Source organism: Palaemon carinicauda, chromosome 40, assembly GCF_036898095.1.
Source record: "Palaemon carinicauda isolate YSFRI2023 chromosome 40, ASM3689809v2, whole genome shotgun sequence".
Taxonomy (NCBI): domain Eukaryota; kingdom Metazoa; phylum Arthropoda; class Malacostraca; order Decapoda; family Palaemonidae; genus Palaemon; species Palaemon carinicauda.
This window is the reverse complement of record NC_090764.1, coordinates 12033694-12052855: the sequence shown is the minus strand read 5'-3', so window position 1 is coordinate 12052855 and position 19162 is coordinate 12033694. Positions and strand designations below refer to the sequence as shown.

General features: G+C 34.8%; 1 protein-coding gene across 1 annotated transcript in view; it reads right to left on the bottom strand.

The window, feature by feature from the left end:
• The window catches only part of AdamTS-A (ADAM metallopeptidase with thrombospondin type 1 motif A), an 89998-nt gene extending 81329 nt beyond the window's left edge, over positions 1 to 8669 (bottom strand). The window contains exons 1-2 of the mRNA XM_068363570.1: positions 8595 to 8669; positions 2192 to 2296 (exon numbers count right to left, since the gene is read on the bottom strand). Of these exons, the coding sequence (XP_068219671.1) occupies positions 2192 to 2296; positions 8595 to 8669 (180 nt within the window). The remainder of the gene's footprint in view (positions 1 to 2191; positions 2297 to 8594) is intronic.
• Positions 8670 to 19162: the final 10493 nt, after the last annotated feature.

Here is a 19162-nt window from a genome sequence, read left to right as displayed (position 1 = left end):
AAGAGAAATATTAAAATAGTTAAAGAAAAAACTGATGAAAAAATAGTTGTTTACCAAATCGAAAAAACAGAAATAAAATACAAAAAAAGTCAAAGGGAAATTCAAATGTAAGTCTTACTTTCGTATTCATCTTGAATTTCCAAATTTTTAGAAAGAAAAAAAGCCCAATGAAGGAAAATATCAAAATTGTTAAAAATGAACTTAAAAAAACAGTCGTTTAATTTCCAAATCAAAAAAACAGAAATAAAAGACCCCCCCAAAAAAAAAAAAAGTCAAAGAGAAATTCAAATGTATGTCTTACTTCCGTACTCATCTTGCACTTCCAAAAAAAAAAAAAAAAAAAAAAAACACAATGAAGAGAAATATTGAAATTGTTAAAACGGAACTAAAACACAGTTGTTTACTTTCCAAATCTAAAAAACAGAAGCAAAAGGAAAAATAAGTCAAAGAGAAATTCAAATGTAAGTCTTACTTTCGTACTCATCTTGTATTTCCAAGAGGCGCCTCGGGTAATAATACACACACCTGATTTATAAGAAGTTTGAATTGCCTTGCAACAACAACAACAACAACAACAACAACTACATTAAAGATCTGAATTATTCCGAATTAAACGCAACTGATGAAGGGGTTAATTTTTTACGTCTAGCAAGACAGGTTTAGGGAACCCAGTCGTGAAAATCATTCTTTATGTGTGATTGAAATGGCTGAGCGATTCTACTATTTATTTGTTTATTATGAGGTGATTATTTTCAAGTAATGTTGATGGTACACGTCCTTGGTAATGGGTCCTGGTTAGATTCAATTAAGAGTTACATTTATAATCATTCTCTCTCTCTCTCTCTCTCTCTCTCTCTCTCTCTCTCTCTCTCTGTATGATTCAAGCACATACGGTAGGTTTATTTATTCTTCTAGAAAATATGTGCATTTTTTTCATTTATTATTTGCATTGACAACACTAAATAGTAGTGATCACTAAAGATCTTTTTTCTCACCTAAAATCTCTCTCTCTCTCTCTCTCTCTCTCTCTCTCTCTCTCTCTCTCTAAATCGCCACCGCCTAAGGGCTAAAGTCAGACATATATTTTGGCTATTTTCTAAGAAATTGATTTATCCCTGATTTCAACACTAACAATGTTAATTGATATTTTAATGATAAATGTTCTCTAAAGAACGTATGAATAGCAGTCTATGTGAAGGCTGAATGCTTCCTTAAAATACGAAGCGTTGTTTTCTTACTTCTTTATATATATATATATATATATATATAAAGAAATATTTATACATAAATATATATATATATATATGTGTGTGTGTGTGTGTGTGTGTTTTGTATGTATGTATAAACAGTATATATACACACACACATATATATATATATACATATATATATATATATATATATATACATATATATATATGTACATATACATATATGTACATATACATATATATGTGTATAGATACAGTATATACAAAATATTTAAAATATTTATATTGTCCCCGTACTCAAGATATTGCCCAAGTTCAAATTACATTGTATCATCCTATTTCAGCTTTTCCTCGAACCATTTTTAATGTATTTGTTTTTATTCGTTCCCACCGACCTACTTTCTACGAAACACAAGTCCCTATGTCCCACATATCACAAAAGCCAAAAGAACAAAAAGAAAAAAGAGAGAGAGAATACAAAAAGAATAAAAAAAAAAAAAAAAAAAAGCTGAAGGAGTGTAAGTCAATTCGCCCAATAGAAGACTTGTCCCAGCCAGAACTATCAACCACTGTATCCATCAATCATCTTGTTCCGCTTTGAAGTGCTTGCTTGCGCTCTCGTCCGTGACTCCCAGACGTCCCGTCTCATCTGCCAGGGGACTCGAGGAACCGCCTAGGAAACAGAGTACGGCCCAATCCTGACACACTTAAGCCCATCAAGAGGACCAGATGGTTTTATCCCCGGTGAAGGCGTCTGAGACTGTGAGAGGGTGCTGCTGCTGCTTCTCCATCTTGCGTGTAATCACCAATATCCTGGGCTGTTTGGTTTAAACTACTGTCAGCTGTGACCCTATTCCAGCTACTGGATCTCTCTCTCTCTCTCTCTCTCTCTCTCTCTCTCTCTCTCTCGTGAAAAGAATAGGAATGGTTAACAAATAACAGCTGTTGTAGTTACTGCCTTTTCATTCCTCTCTCGTTACTTGATCCTGTGGACTGATAGCATTTAATGTTATTGTTTCTCCAGTGATGCAATGCGTTTCTTTGCTCGTTTCAAGACACTTCAGTTCTTCCCTCGTGATGAGCAGCTACGAAATTAAATAATAAAAACGGAAAGAATCAAAACGTCTCATGATAACGGAAAGATACGAGACTTAAAAGCAAATCTGAATATCATTTGACTTTAAGAAGGAAGCTGGCTAATGGAGGTTTTGTTTCTTTGTGAGAGAAAGAGAGAGAGAGAGAGAGAGAGAGAGAGAGAGAGTGTGTGAACCGCCGGAAATAAAAACTTGAACTGATGAAATGTTGCGATAAAGGAATGTGTCAATAAGGAGTAGGAGTAGGAAGATAGGGAGTAGGAGGAGGAGTAGGAGGAGGAAAGGCTCATCAAGAGAAATCAGAGCAAATTGGGAGGAAGAGTAGCTAAAGAGAGGAAGTATCTGATTTGAGAACTTTAGATTTCAGTAGCAGGAGAAGAGTCGTGGGGTAGTAGAAAATTGATATGGAGGATAAACCTTGGGTGGAACTACTTTAAAATTGTCTATTTATGATAACTTACATTGGCAGAGATACGTTACGAAGTCCTATTCCATTTCGGTAACTGGAGGATATTGAAGCACTTGAAGAGATAATGTTCTCTATAAACAAATTGCAATATTACATCGTTTTTTTCTAATTTAATAAACTTAATATTCAGGGTTTTGGAGGATTTTTTTTTTTTTCTTTTTTTTTGCCTTCACAAGTCTATCATCTGTATTAGTTCAATAATTTTTTTATATGATCAGAATAGAAGGATTTTACATAAGGATAGCAGAGAAAGCCATATCAAGGATGACCTTGTATTAGTTAAATAAAAAAAAATTATATGTTCAGAATAGAGGTATTTTATAAGGATTTCAGAGAAAGCCATATCAAGGCCCAGTGTGCTGGCTTAATAAAGCAGCTCATAATAACACAAATACAAAGCAAGATTTAAGTTATCAAATGTTCGAAATTTGCATTGAGTGTCAAATGTAGCTATAGGAAACAATATAGCATTACAGAAGGGTTACATTGCACATTACAAAATGCAATATAGTATCAAAGGGTTACATTGCAAATTACAAAATACAATTTAGGGGTACAAAAGGGTTACATTGCACATTACAAAATACAATTTAGGGGTACAAAAGGGTTACATTGCACATTACAAAATACGATATAGCATTACAAAATGGTTACATTGCACATCATAAAATACAATATAGCATTACCAAATAGGTTACATCGCACATTATAAAATACAATATAGTATTACAAAAGGGTTACATTGCACATTTCAGAATACAATATAGCATTACAAAAGGATTACATTGCACATCATAAAATACAATATAGTATTACAAAAGGGTTACATTGCACATTTCAGAATACAATATAGCATTACAAAAGGATTACACTGCACATTACAAAATGCAATATAGCATTACAAAAGGATTACACTGCACATTACAAAATGCAATATACCATTACAAAAGAGTTATACTACACATTACAAAATACAATATCACATTACAAAATACACTTTGGAAAGAATGTGGTTAGTAACGTTGAGAATTTGGTGAAAGACAGATTATGGGTCTTTATAGAAGTACCGCAAGTAATGCAGGTTGTACAGTACAGTGAAACTGATGGACATGCATTTGTCATCATGCCATGACTTGTCCCAAATCTACAAGAGTATAGGGGCGATGATCTCACAGCTTTTGGGGGACTAAATAAAACATTTCCTTGCACGCAAGGTCCCTTATGATACACTCAAAAGGTTTAAAAAAATTTCCAAGATGAAGTAGGAATTCAGGGTGATACAGGAATTTTATGTATTTATGGTTGTTATGGCCTGATTGGTAACGTCTCTGCCTGGTGTTTGCCAGACAGGGGCTGTAGTCCCGCTCAGACTCGTTAGTTTCTTTAGTGGCTGCAACCTTACCATCCTTGTGAGGTAAGGTTTGCGGTTTGGGGGAGCCTAGAGGTCTATCTGCTGAATCATTAGCAGCCATTGCGTGGCCCTCCTTGGTCCTAGCTTGGGTGGACAGGGGGCTTTGGCGCTGATCATATGTATATATGGTCAGTCCTTAGGGCATTGTCCTTCTTGCTAGGGCAATGTCTATGTTCTTTGCTTCTGCCATTCATGAGCGGCGTTTAAACCATTATGAAAATATAGGCCAACTGAGTTAGATATTCAAAGAGATTAATAGTTTACTCTGCACTTATAGTTTAAGAAGAATTGAAAGGGTGAGAAATACTAGTTTATATAGAATTTTGTTTATAGGTGAGATATATTTATAGCTATTTTGGATATTGAATTATCCATCTTCATCGATGGTATCACCATATTTATTGTCTTTCAGTCCCCAACAAACAATTTAATTGATGCAAACAATATTAATTCGATGATTTAAAGCCGTTTTTTTCGTAGTAATTAGGACCATGTTTTTTTTTTTTTTTTTTTTTTTTAATACTACGACTACTGCTACTATTGGAGCTTATGCTAAGACTGTTCTCATTATTACAATGTTGAATGTTTCAATTTTATTAGTATCATTTATATTATGCTCTGTCTGCTATTTCTATAATCATATACTTCAAATGTATTTAGTAATGATTGTATGTGCTGTGTCAATTGTATGCATATATACATCGTTTATGTGTGAATGTATTTTATGTATTGCAGTTTGATAATGTCTTATATTATAAATATTTTATCATTAAGGCTAATGATTATAAGCGTTTTTCCACTGCTAGAGTGTGCATAGGCCTAGTTTACGAATGCTTGTGCCTCTCACTGAGAGAGAGAGAGAGAGAGAGAGAGAGAGAGAGAGAGACCAAATACTATTAGGAAATATGAATTTATTAGCATTTCTCTAGCTTTTTCATGAGCTGAGAGAGAGAGAGAGAGAGAGAGAGAGAGAGAGAGAGAGATACCAAATACTATTAGGAAATATGAATTTATTAGCATTTCTCTAGCTTTTTCATGAGCTGAGAGAGAGAGAGAGAGAGAGAGAGAGAGAGAGAGACCAAACACTATTAGGAAATATGAATTTTTTAGCATTTCTCTAGATTTTTCATGAGAGAGAGAGAGAGAGAGAGAGAGAGAGAGAGAGAGACCAAACACTATTAGGAAATATGAATTTTTTAGCATTTCTCTAGATTTTTCATGAGAGAGAGAGAGAGAGAGAGAGAGAGAGAGAGAGAGAGATAACAAATACTATTATGAAATATGAATTTATTAGCATTTCTCTAGCTTTTTCATGAGCGCTGAGAGAGAGAGAGAGAGAGACAGAGAGAGAGAGAGAGAGAGAGAGAGAGATACCAAATACTATTAGGAAATATGAATTTATTAGCATTTCTCTAGCTTTTTCATGAGCGCTGAGAGAGAGAGAGAGAGAGAGAGGGAGAGAGAGAGAGAGAGAGAGAGAGAGACCAAATACTATTAGGAAATATGAATTTATTAGCATTTCTCTAGCTTTTTCATGAGCTGAGAGAGAGAGAGAGAGAGAGAGAGAGAGAGAGAGAGACCAAACACTATTAGGAAATATGAATTTTTTAGCATTTCTCTAGATTTTTCATGAGAGAGAGAGAGAGAGAGAGAGAGAGAGAGAGAGAGAGAGATAACAAATACTATTATGAAATATGAATTTATTAGCATTTCTCTAGCTTTTTCATGAGCGCTGAGAGAGAGAGAGAGAGAGACAGAGAGAGAGAGAGAGAGAGAGAGAGAGAGAGGGGAGAGAGAGAGAGAGAGAGAGAGAGAGACCAAATACTATTAGGAAATATGAATTTATTAGCATTTCTCTAGCTTTTTCATGAGCTGAGAGAGAGAGAGAGAGAGAGAGAGAGAGAGACCAAACACTATTAGGAAATATGAATTTTTTAGCATTTCTCTAGATTTTTCATGAGAGAGAGAGAGAGAGAGAGAGAGAGAGAGAGAGAGAGACCAAACACTATTAGGAAATATGAATTTTTTAGCATTTCTCTAGATTTTTCATGAGAGAGAGAGAGAGAGAGAGAGAGAGAGAGAGAGAGATAACAAATACTATTATGAAATATGAATTTATTAGCATTTCTCTAGCTTTTTCATGAGCGCTGAGAGAGAGAGAGAGAGAGACAGAGAGAGAGAGAGAGAGAGAGAGAGAGAGAGAGAGAGAGAGAGATACCAAATACTATTAGGAAATATGAATTTATTAGCATTTCTCTAGCTTTTTCATGAGCTGAGAGAGAGAGAGAGAGAGAGAGAGAGAGAGAGACCAAACACTATTAGGAAATATGAATTTTTTAGCATTTCTCTAGATTTTTCATGAGAGAGAGAGAGAGAGAGAGAGAGAGAGAGAGACCAAACACTATTAGGAAATATGAATTTTTTAGCATTTCTCTAGATTTTTCATGAGAGAGAGAGAGAGAGAGAGAGAGAGAGAGAGAGAGAGAGACCAAACACTATTAGGAAATATGAATTTTTTAGCATTTCTCTAGATTTTTCATGAGAGAGAGAGAGAGAGAGAGAGAGAGAGAGAGAGATACCAAATACTATTAGGAAATATGAATTTATTAGCATTTCTCTAGCTTTTTCATGAGCTGAGAGAGAGAGAGAGAGAGAGAGAGAGAGAGAGACCAAATACTATTTGGAAATATGAATTTATTAGCATTTCTCTAGCTTTTTCATGAGCTGAGAGAGAGACAGACAGACAGACAGAGAGAGAGAGAGAGAGAGAGAGAGAGAGTCTGAGCTAACCTCTCACTAGGCAAAATTCAAATTCTTGCCTCTATCGATAACTATCATCAGCAGTCACATATATCACCATTCGTTTATTATTTATTCATGCGATAGGCATGAAGGATTACTGCTATTTAGTTTTGATATCTTCTTGAGAGAGAGAGAGAGAGAGAGAGAGAGAGAGAGAGAGAGAGAGAGTTAAACGACTAAAACATTTATGCAATAAATCTTGGTTAGGCCTACTTACAAGTACATTAATGCCGTTACTCAAATTATGTATCCACCACATTATAGGATAAGCTGAAGTTTAGTAATCCTACTGTCCAAGGATATTAACGTCAATTTACCGATACTTTTAAATAATCGCAAAATAAAATTTTATCCAGAAGCTGTTAAAAGGAAAGAGAAAGTGAAGGAAGTAGAAGAGGAACTGTGTAGGTGTCTTTAATGGACGGATCTCAAATGCGATCATTGGCGGTTTACTGAAGCTGTGATTTATGAGATCCACTCCTTTTTGGGCTGGGGGGGATGAACAAGTTTTATGATGTTTTCTTTAGTGTAGAGACTTTCGTTATATATACTTTGTATATATATATATATATATATATATGTATAATATATATATACATATATATATGTATATATAATGTATATATACACATACATATATACATATATATATATATACATATACATACACATACATATATATAAAGTATATGTATATATAATGTATATATATACACACACACACACACACATATATATATATATATATATATAAAACGTATGTAATGAGAATGTCAGATAATAATTGGACGAAAAAGAATAAACAGAATGGCTCCCCAGAGATTGCAAATCGCAGCAGGGGAACGAAGAGAAGACGATGAATGGGCGAGCTAAGAATATTTCCTTGTATATACTGGCATAGAAAGACCATAAATAGACGTGCTTGGAAAGACATGTCTGAGGCATTTGTCCTGCAATGGACTAGCAACGGCTGATGATGATGACGATGGTATATACTGTCTGTGCATGAAAAGATAAATAGATTGAAATATACGAAACCTTGACATGTAGTTACGTAAAACCTTCATCAATCTTTATCATCAACCAGGTTGTTGTGGCTTATGTAGTAACACCCTTGACTGGTGAACACCACACTTTGGTTTGAGTCCCGCTCAAACTCGTTGGTTTCTTTGACCGCTGCAACCCCCACCATCCTTGTGAGTTAAGAATGTGGGTTTTGGGGGGAGCCTAAAGGTCTATCTGATGAGTCATCAGCAGCCATTGCTTGGCCCTCCTTGTCCCTAGTTTGGGTGGAGAGGGGGCATGGGCGCTGATCCTATGTATATATGGTGAGTCTCTAGGGCATTGTCTTGCTTAATAGGGCAATATCGCAGGGCTAGATGCGTGAACCAAAAAACCCTTCCTTTCCTTTCCTATCCACTCTGCCTTATTCTACCTAACATTGCAAGAGGGTCTGCCCCTCTCTTTTACTCTCCTCCTATACTTCTTTCCCCCCCCCTTTTTTTTCTTACTCTCTCCCATCCCGAGTTCCTGCCTTCGGGCTATAAACTGGATTGTATCCAGGGGTACTCTTCCTTATCCCCCATTCCCCACTTCCCTATCCTTACCAAGACAAAGGGCAATATCGCTGTCCCTTGCCTCTGCCATTCATGAGCGGCCTTTAATATCTTTAAACTGTGCATGGTTGAATTCCTTCGGATTCTTAGCCGCCTGATATGCACTTATCGCTCATTCATCATCTCGGTGAGAACAATTATCGGTACCATTGATGAAGGGCTGCACTGATTTTCTCATTAGTTCGCTCATTGACTCTCTTGATTGATTCATTGGTTGAGTGATTTATGCTTGCTTGGCGCCGTTCATTATTGCCGGGGTACGTTTGCTTGCGAGTTGAAGGTTGATCGTGCTCGTTAAAGGCAGGCTATAATGTACAAGAGCGTGTTATAATTTATGTTATATTTATGCTGATGTATTTGTCTTGGTAAAAAAGACTGGATTATTGAAGTAATTTTTAATTGTATTAAGTACTTGTTGCTATAAATGTTGTGGTTTAATTTTTGTACATTAGGATTTTTTTGCGTCTATTGTCTATCTATATATTTATATATAATCTTTGGATATATATGTTTATGTATATATGCAAATATATGTTTATATGTATATGTATATATATATATATATATATATATATTATGTATATATATATATATATATGTTTATATATATGTTTATATATATGTATATGTATATATATATACATAGTGTATATATATATATATATATATGTATGTATGTATATATTATAACGTATTTATATTTGTGTGTATATATGTTTATATGTACATACATATAACATTGTGAAATCGTTATGAATATACAAACAATTTGAACGGTTTTAAAACGCTTCCAGAAGATTAAAATTACAGTACATTTTGTACGTTTGCGTATACGTCCTAAAACAAGCCCACCTTTATTACGTTATGTTTGTTATAACGTGTAAGACTAGAGAAGCACTCAGTAGAGTGCAGACCTCCGGCGCTGCAGCTTATTTCTCGACCTTGACCTCGACCTTAACTTTTGACCATAACATGTATTAATTGGCGTGGATTTTCATACACTCAAATATGAACCAAGTTTGAAGTCTCTGTGACAACGACGTACAAACTTATGGCTGATTACGTGAATTGGACACGTTGCTTGACCTTGACCTTTACCGTTGACGTTGACCTTCAAAAAGTTTACTAATTTCCATTTTTTTACATTACTGTTAATTCATGAAAGTTTCATTTCTCTACGATTAAAATTGTGGCCAGGAAGCTGTTCCGAAACTAACACACACACACAAACACACATATAGGGGGTAAAACATAACCTTTCAACTTCGTTGGTGGAGATAAAAATACATGCGAATATTTATTTCCTTTTGAAATACGTCCTTCATGGAAAAAAGATCAACAACAACACTAGTTTTTATCGAGGATTCTCATCTCCATCTCAGTCAGACGGGCGTATATAATGCAAAGACTAACACAATAGAGAAAAGAAAGTATCCCCCAGCATTAAGTGTTAGTTTCGAAGTTCTCGAAAGAAATCATAGGTGGCGTGAAGAGCGCCCTCTGTTATTTTCTTGTTGCCTTTTTTTAGAAGTTTTACCATACCTGAAATTTTAACTGGCATCCATTGTATTCACGTCTTCACCTGTCTTCAGATTCTCTCTCTCTCTCTCTCTCTCTCTCTCTCTCTCTCTCTACTGGACTAAAACATACGTATAGACACTGTCTATTGTTACTGTGGGTTTGGCTGTCTCTGTGACGACGGCCAGGGTTGCCAGGTTGGCCTTTTTTCTGGCCAAAAAAAAAACACCTCCAAATTTGGCCTTTTTTCGTGCTGTATAACTAAATTTGGCCTTTTTAAAAAATTGGTTAGCCTTAAATGCTATATTTTCGGCCCCTTTCTACTATTGGGTTGGCCTTTTAAAGCTGTGGTTGATCAGACGTTGGCCTTATCTCATTTGGAAAACCTGGCAACCCTGACGACGGCTGTAACGAATCTTATTGACCCGAGTTCTTTCGTTACGGGTTATTATTATTATTATCATTATTATTTGCTAAGCTACAACCCTTGTTGGAAGAGCAGGATACTATAAGCCCAAGGGCCCCAACAGGGAAAATGGCCCAGTGAGGAAAGGAAACAAGGAAAAATAAAATATTTTACGAAGTGTAACAACATTAAAATAAATATTTTCTATATAAACTATAAAAACTTAAGAAAACAGGTGGAAGAGAAATAAGATAGAATAGTGTGCCCGATTGTACCCTCAAGCAAGAGAACTCTAACCCAAGACAGTGGAAGACCATGGTAGAGAGGCTATTTTTCATTTATTATTATGTCTCTCCTATTATTTATTTAACGTATAGTTATCGTAAATACTTTATTAATTCATTGTATAATGTTTGTATGATTCTTTATTATTTGAATGCCATTATAATAATTTGGTGGGGACGCCTTAATGCCATGATCAGCAAAGCTGTACCAGTCGAGGCCACTCATATTAGGTTGGTTTATTGCGATCGATCAGACCAAAGTCACTCACCATCACAAACCCCCAGTTGGCTCGTATGGTGTTGAAAACTGGCCAAACCCCAGACATCAATATGGACATGTCTAAGGCCTTTGTCTTGCAGTGGGCTAGAAGTGGCTGTATTTGTTGTTGTTGTTGTTGTATGATATTTTCAATTTCTCATCTCATTGCTCTTTTGGGGAGTTTTCCTCAACTATATAATTTTTACCCAAAACTCTCCCTTTTATGGTCATTAAATTATCATTATTGGTAACGTAAGATATTATTATTATTATTATTATTATTATTATTATTATTATTATTATTAAATGCTAAGCTACAACCCTAGTTGGAAAAGCGGGATGCTGTAAGCCCAGGGGCCCCAACAGGGAAAATAGCCCAATGAGGAAAAGAAACAAGGAAAAATTAAACATTTTAAAGAATAGTAAAAACATTAGAATAAATATTTCTTATATAAACCATAAAAACTTTAACAAAACAAGAAGAAGAGAAATAAGATTGATTAGTTTGCCCGAGTGTACCCTCAAGCAAGAGAACTAACCCAAGAAAGTGGAAGACCATGGTACAGAGGCTATGGCACTACCCAAGACTAGAGAACGAATGGTTTGATTTTGGAGTGTCCTTCTAGAAGAGCTGCTTACCATAGCTAAAGAGTCTCTTCTACCCTCAAGAACCAGTTACATGGTCTTTGTAATATCAAGGTTCGACTTGATGTATACATGAATGTAAAACTTTGAATTTTGAAAACTGATTACGAATGAGTTCCCCATATATCACCGTTTTAAGCGGCGTGTTTTCATTCTTCGTAACTATTCTTGGTAACTATTCTCCGTGTAACTATTCTTCGTAACTGCCGACAAGGAAGATTAGTTTCTCATGAATAGTTTAACCTTAATCGCATATGTGATCAATAGATTATGATACCTTTTTAGTTCTGTAGTCGATATATCAAACCTCTCTCTCTCTCTCTCTCTCTCTCTGAAACCCTTCAAACTTGCTCTCTCTCTCTCTCTCTCTCTCTCTCTCTCTGAAACCTTTTTAGTTCTGGAGTCCATAAATCAAACTTGCTCTCTCTCTCTCTCTCTCTCTCTCTCTCTCTCACACACACATACAAATCAGTCCAGAGGTAACGGATACATACTTGAATTGAAAAGATACAAAACCACTCAATGTTGTAATTACTCTACATACATCCGCTGGAACAGATTTCCAGCGGATGTAGTGAACATTAACAGTGTAAACAAGTTCAAGAATAAGTTAGGAAAGATCACAGAAACTCTCTAAATGTTTAAACTAATTCGCTCTACCCAAGAGCAAATGGAGTCGCCACGGATGGACTAAAAAGTCTGAAACATCCAAAATCTTTGTAACACACACTCTCTCTCTCTCTCTCTCTCTCTCTCTCTCTCTCTCTCTCTCGTAGATTCGTTAGGCCTAAACTGAGATATGCAAATGCAATTCCCAGAACTTGTATCATGAATCACACGGGCAGAAGCCAGAGCTATTCGCAAACAAACAACATTTTTGTGGTATAACACCAACCAGACCATAGAAAAATGTATAAAAAGCCTCCGAATACCATAAAAATCAGAAATATTTTAATATTTTTCCGTTTAGTTAATCAGAAAAAAAAATTATTCCAGCTTTCTTTGGAATAAAAACAGACTGGAATAGTTTACGACTATGAGGCCTGGAACTCACAAGACGTATCTGGAATGATGATTGTACGAAATTTGTTCGCAGTCAGCCTTGATTTTGCTCCGCTGTCTATGTTAAATAGTAGGCCTATTGGAATAATGACTGTACAACCCTGTACAGCTTCACAGCGTGATTTGATATAGTAGAATCCAGGGGAGGTATACTCTTTCACTAATCATTTGAATAAGAATAAGAGAGTCATGTTATTAAACTACATTTTTATAGAGTAGCTTCGGTGATATAATAGGAAATTTGTAAACTATGACATTGCACTAGTCTCTCTCTCTCTCTCTCTCTCTCTCTCTCATATATATATATATATATATAAATTTATATATATATATATATATGTATATGTACATATACACATGTATATATATATATATATATGAATGTGTATATGTGCATATACATATATATATATATATATATATGTGTGTGTGTGTATATATATATATATATATATTATATATATATAAATTTATATATGTATGTATTTATATACATATATATATGTGTGTGTGTATATATATATATATATATATATAAAATATATACTGTATATATATATATATATATATATTAAACTACATTCTATAGTAGTTTCGGTGTTATATTAGCAAATTTGTAAAATACTAACTACACTAACTCTCTCTCTCTCTCTCTCTCTCTCTCTCTCTCTCTCTCTCTCTTTCATTTGGATCCCCTAAAGGATGCTTACACCACCTTTATCATTCACGCTTATTCATTATCGTTCATCAGAATTTCAAGTTGATTTAAACATTAATCATCTAAAGGATCTAGCGATCTATCATCATACGCCTCCTACGCCCTCGAACTCAATTCCTATTTCGCTCGAAGTAATCCTCAATCTTCCCCCCCAAGCCAGGGACATCGATCCTTAATATGCAGAGAGGTAGGGATCCTTCTGTCCCAATAAGTACCTCGAAGTAGGCGCCCAGCGGTGCCCTTGCCCTTATGCCCAGAGTCAAGACTCGGTTTATGCCCATCTACTTCGTCAGTACCACCATCACCTTTCCACCTCCACCCGTTATTATTATTATTATTATTATTATTATTATTATTAGCCAGGCTAACCCTAGTTGGAAAAGCAAGATGCTCTGAGCCCAAGGGCTCCAGCAAGGAAAAATAGCCCAGTGAGGAAAGGAAATAAGGAAATAAATAAATGATGAGAAAAAATTAACAATAAATCACTCTAAAAACAGTAACAACGTCAAAACAGATATGTCATATATAAACATCAGAAATAATCAAACCGAGAGAGAAAAACTTATTCACTGCCTCACAGGAAAGAGCAACACGAATATAATTTTCCTACGCATTAATTTATATGATAAAATCTTTCCAACAACTGTTAAAAGACTTATGTCAGCCTGTTCAACATAAAAACATTTGCTGCATTCCATTACCTTTTTGTAGTACTGTAGTAGTAGGGAGTAGAGGGATTTCTCGTAGGAGGGTATATATCGTTGTCAGAATGAGCCGGCCTTATGTCAGCACGGGTTCTTGCTCCTGGAGCAGGCCACAGGAACGTGAAGGAAAGTATGGGTTTATAAGATGGGGAAGGATATCTTGAAGAGATAAGGTAATGAAGGTTTTAGCTGTAGAATTGGACTGGCTGCAAACACCATCAAGTTGACTGCATAAAATTTACAGTTTTCCAAACAGCTAAAAGTTACTTTCCCGTTGAATATGATTTTATCATCTTATTTTTGTGAGAATTTTTGAGATTTAATAAGCATAATACTTTAAGCAAATTGAGGCTGTGATTATTACGTAATGTTTCCAGCATTGATCTTATCTAACCCCAGTATGTTTCCATTTCTGATCGTACACGGCCGATCTTGCTCATATGCAATTTCCTCGAATGGTTGGTGGATTTTCGGTCTTTGGTATCCAAATTTGTGTCGTCTTCAATCATGTTTTAACTCATAACATTCTCTCTCTCTCTCTCTCTCTCTCTCTCTCTCTCTCATTCCTCATTAGATGATGTATACTAGTTTTTCCAGGTTACCATTGTGAGGAGATCCTTTGAAGATATAAGTATATATATATATATATATATATGTGTGTGTACTGTATATGTACTGATTATCATTATTAATATTATTGTTATTATTATTAGTAGTAGTAGTAGTAGTAGTAGTAGTAGTAGTAGTAGTAGTAGTATTTATGCTGTGTGTTAACAAGAGATATTTATTACTCTTTAATGAGACGATGCATATATTCTCAGTCATTTAGATGTTTACTTACCGTAGGTAATATTATTATTATTATTATTATTATTATTATTAGCAAAGCTGCAATCCTAGTTCGAAAAGCAGGATGCTATAAGCCCAAGGGTGCCAACAGGGATGAATAGCCCAGTGAGGAAAGAAAGTAAGGAAATAAGTAAGGTGACCTATTTGGTAACATCCCTGGCTGGTGATCGCCAGACTGGAGTTCGCGTCCCGCTCGAGCTCGTTAGTTCCTTACTGGCTGCAACCTCACCATCTTTGTGAGTTAAGGATAGGGGTGTTTGAGGGAGCCTATAGGTCTACCTGCTGAGTCATCAGCAGCCATTCCCTGGGCCTCCCCGGTCATAGCTTGGATGGAGAGGGGGTTTTGTCGCTGATCGTATATGTATATGGTCAGTCTCTGCCATTCATGAGCGGCCTTCAAAGCCTTTAATGAGAAGTAATGAATAATTAATATTGAATGTTTTAAGATAGATAACAATGTTAAAATAGATCTATCATATATGAATTAGGAAGAGAGACCCAAATCAGCCTACTGAAACCTTTCTCGTCAAAGAATACTACCCCTTTCACCCCCAAAGGACATACTGGTACGATCTTGCAAAACACTGTTAAGTACGTGCTTTTACTTATTTTTGATAGTTGTATGAGAAACTTCAGGCATTTTCCAAAAGAATGAGACCAACCTGATCTCTCTAAGACAAAAATTAAGGCTGTTAGAGCAATTAAAAAAAAAAAGTATATAGCAAAATGTGCTCGAAATTTAACCTTATGGTGGGGGTAAAAGGATTGCTGTTCTGGATTATATATATATATATATATATATATATATATATATATATATATAATAATAATATTCGTTATGACTATCGTAAATATATTTCCCTGTAGCGTGGGTGTGTTTGAATAAGATAATATAAATAAATGTCTGAAGTATTTTACGAGAAAAGTATCGCTTATTGAATACAAATAGGTGAATTCGGAATTAAAAAAAAAATATATATAAATATATGTTCATATATCAGATACAGACATTCTTTTGTTGGGAAGAAATGCCTTGTTAAAGAATAGAGAGTCCACTGGACGTGTTATGAATAACTAATGCTACGTTCTTCTCACTTTGATGAAAAGGAAAACCACGGGAATGAACAGAGAATTAAGAGAATCATTTTTAGATATTTCTTTGATTGCTTAATTTTGTATACATCATAAGTATTTAATTGTATCCACATTCGTATGCACATGCACAGATACTCTGACAACAACGAAAGTATATGAGGAGTATACTTTGCCTTGTGTTTTCATTTCCAACTCTATGATTTTTTAGGACATTTACACATAAGCTTGTGTGTGTGTATATATATATATATATATATATACATATATATATGCATATATATAAATATATATATATATGTATATATGCATATATATATATATATGCATATATATATATATATATGGGTGTGTGTGTGTGTGTGTGTATATATACATATATATACTGTATATATATGTATAATGTATATAAGTGTATATATATATATATATATATATATTATTATTATTATTATTATTAACTGCTAAGCTACAACCCTAGCTGGAAAAGCACAATGCTATAAGCCCAGGGGCTCCAACAGGGAAAATAGCTCAGTGAGGAAAGGAAAAACAAAAGGAAAATTAAATTTTTAAGAAGAGTAACAACATTAAAATAAATATCTCCTATATAAACTATAAACACTTTAACAAAACAAGATGAAGAGAAATAAGATAGAATAGTGTGCCCGAGTGTACCCTCAAGCAAGAGAACTCTAACCCAAGGCAGTGGAAGACCATGGTACAGAGGTTATGGCACTACCCAAGACTAGAGAACAATGGTTTGATTTTGGAGTGTCCTTCTCCTAGAAGAGCTGCTTACCATAGCTAAAGAGTCTCTTCTACCCTTACCAAGAGGAAAGCTGCCACTGAAAAATTACAGAGCAGTAACCCCTTGGGTGAAGAATTGTTTGGTAATCTTAAGTGTTGTCAGGTGTATGAGGACAGCAGAGAATATGTAAAGAATATGCCAGACTATTCGGTGTGTGTAGGCAAATGGGAAAATGAACCGTAACCAGAGAGAAGGATACAAAGTAGTACTGTCTGGCCAGTCAATGGACCCCATAACTCTCTAGCGGTAGTATATATATATATATATATATATATATATATCCAGTTAAGATATATCATCACCAAGAAGCCATTATAAGAGAACATAAAAAAAGAAAAACATATGATTTCATATACTCAACTTTACCATTTCTAATCAAAAAAAAAAAAATCGAAAAGACGAAACCCTTTCCGTGTCAAACGGTGGGTATGAAAATGTCGCGTGCTGGGTATGTCCCATTAGAGAGACGGGCATGGGGCACTCTTTCTGTAGGTCTTGGGCAGGGAGGATGAGTTCAGGGTCAGGAGGTCAAGGCGTAACAGGTATGTCTTCCATTCATACGCTCATTTAAGCGTCAAAGCGTGACTGAGGGCTATTTGTCTGGTCACATGTACATGAATAAAAAGGCTGAGAGAGAGAGAGAGAGAGAGAGAGAGAGAGAGAGAGAGAGAGATCTTTTAATGGACTTTCTGACTGTACATAAAGAGGATTTTTCAAACTTCACTTTTTATGAGATTGTAATTAGTGATAAAGTAAGATAGGATGACCGAGTCCGAGATTATGTAGCATGATATAGGCACATTATGTATATATATATATATATATATATATATATCTATATATTTATATATATATATATATTTATATGTATATAAATATATATTTATATATATAAATATATATGTATATATAAATATATATATATATATATATATATATATATGAGTAGTTATGTAAAAATGTTTGATGAATATCGTAACTGAAATGACTAAGCCAAATTTTTCATTATTCATTTTCATAGTAAAATTGACATGCATGAAATCTGATCAGATAACTCAATTTATTTTTTTCGTTATTGTGATTTGATTTTTGACTTTTATCTGCCAGAACTTCACTTGGAATTAGGCTTTGTTTTAATATAATATGTAAGTCTTCAAATGATTAAGATTGCTTTAATATCTCAATTATTGTGATGCTGTGTATTAGTCTTCTCCCTGGCAGAGGCTAGGGATAGTGACGATGCCTTAGCCAGCAGGACAATGCCCTAGAGACTAACCATATATATGTGATCAGCGCCCAAGTCCCCTTTTCACCCAGGTTAGGAATAGGGAGAACCAGGCTATGGCGGCTGATGAGTCAGTAGGTAGATATTAGTCTCCTCCTCAACCCCCCCCCCCCATCTTTAGTTCACAAGAATGGTGAGGTTGCAGACACTACAAGAAACTATCGAATTTGAGCGGGACTCGAACTCCTTTCCGGCGATCACCGTAAAGGGACGTTTCCAATAGGCCACCACAATCTTAAAGTCTCAAATGAAAACGAAAAAAAGGTTTTATGATAGTAAACCTTGAGTTTAGATGCACTTGTCTGCAAACTTTGTAGAATTGCTAAGCTTAAGGGAACAGCTATGAGATGATGAATGTGGCAATGACTGACTCGATAATCATGATTTTCTCCATTTAGTCATTCTTAGTTGGAAACATGCTTCTTCACATAAAAATAGGTTTCTAGAAAATGTATCTGTGGTAGAATGTTTAAGGTAAAAGCTTCCAGAAATTTCTATCTCTAGGTTTTTTTTTTTTTTTCTTTTTAATCCACGTAACCTGTTCTTAGAAAATGGAGTTTGTGTTAAACGAGAACGGAGCTGTCTGTTGTTACAGTATTTTTTAGACAGTTTACAGGTGTCAAAAGTAATGGGCTTCAACAAAATATTATTATGAAAACTATTATCTTGTTGAGAGTAATAGTATTTGCAAGCGATTTTTGAATGCACATTATTATCATCATTAGTTTAATCAACTGTATACATTCAAACTACTGCTTTGGTACTGACATTATTAGCAGTATTATAAATAATCATAACTTTAAAAAAGCGAATCAAATATTGTTATCGAGTAAAATCATGATCTTTGAGTTTAGACAACGAAAGACAATAAGTAATGCTAAAGCTTGAGAAGGGAATGAGTATAATTAGTGGCATTTGGGAGGCTGGTG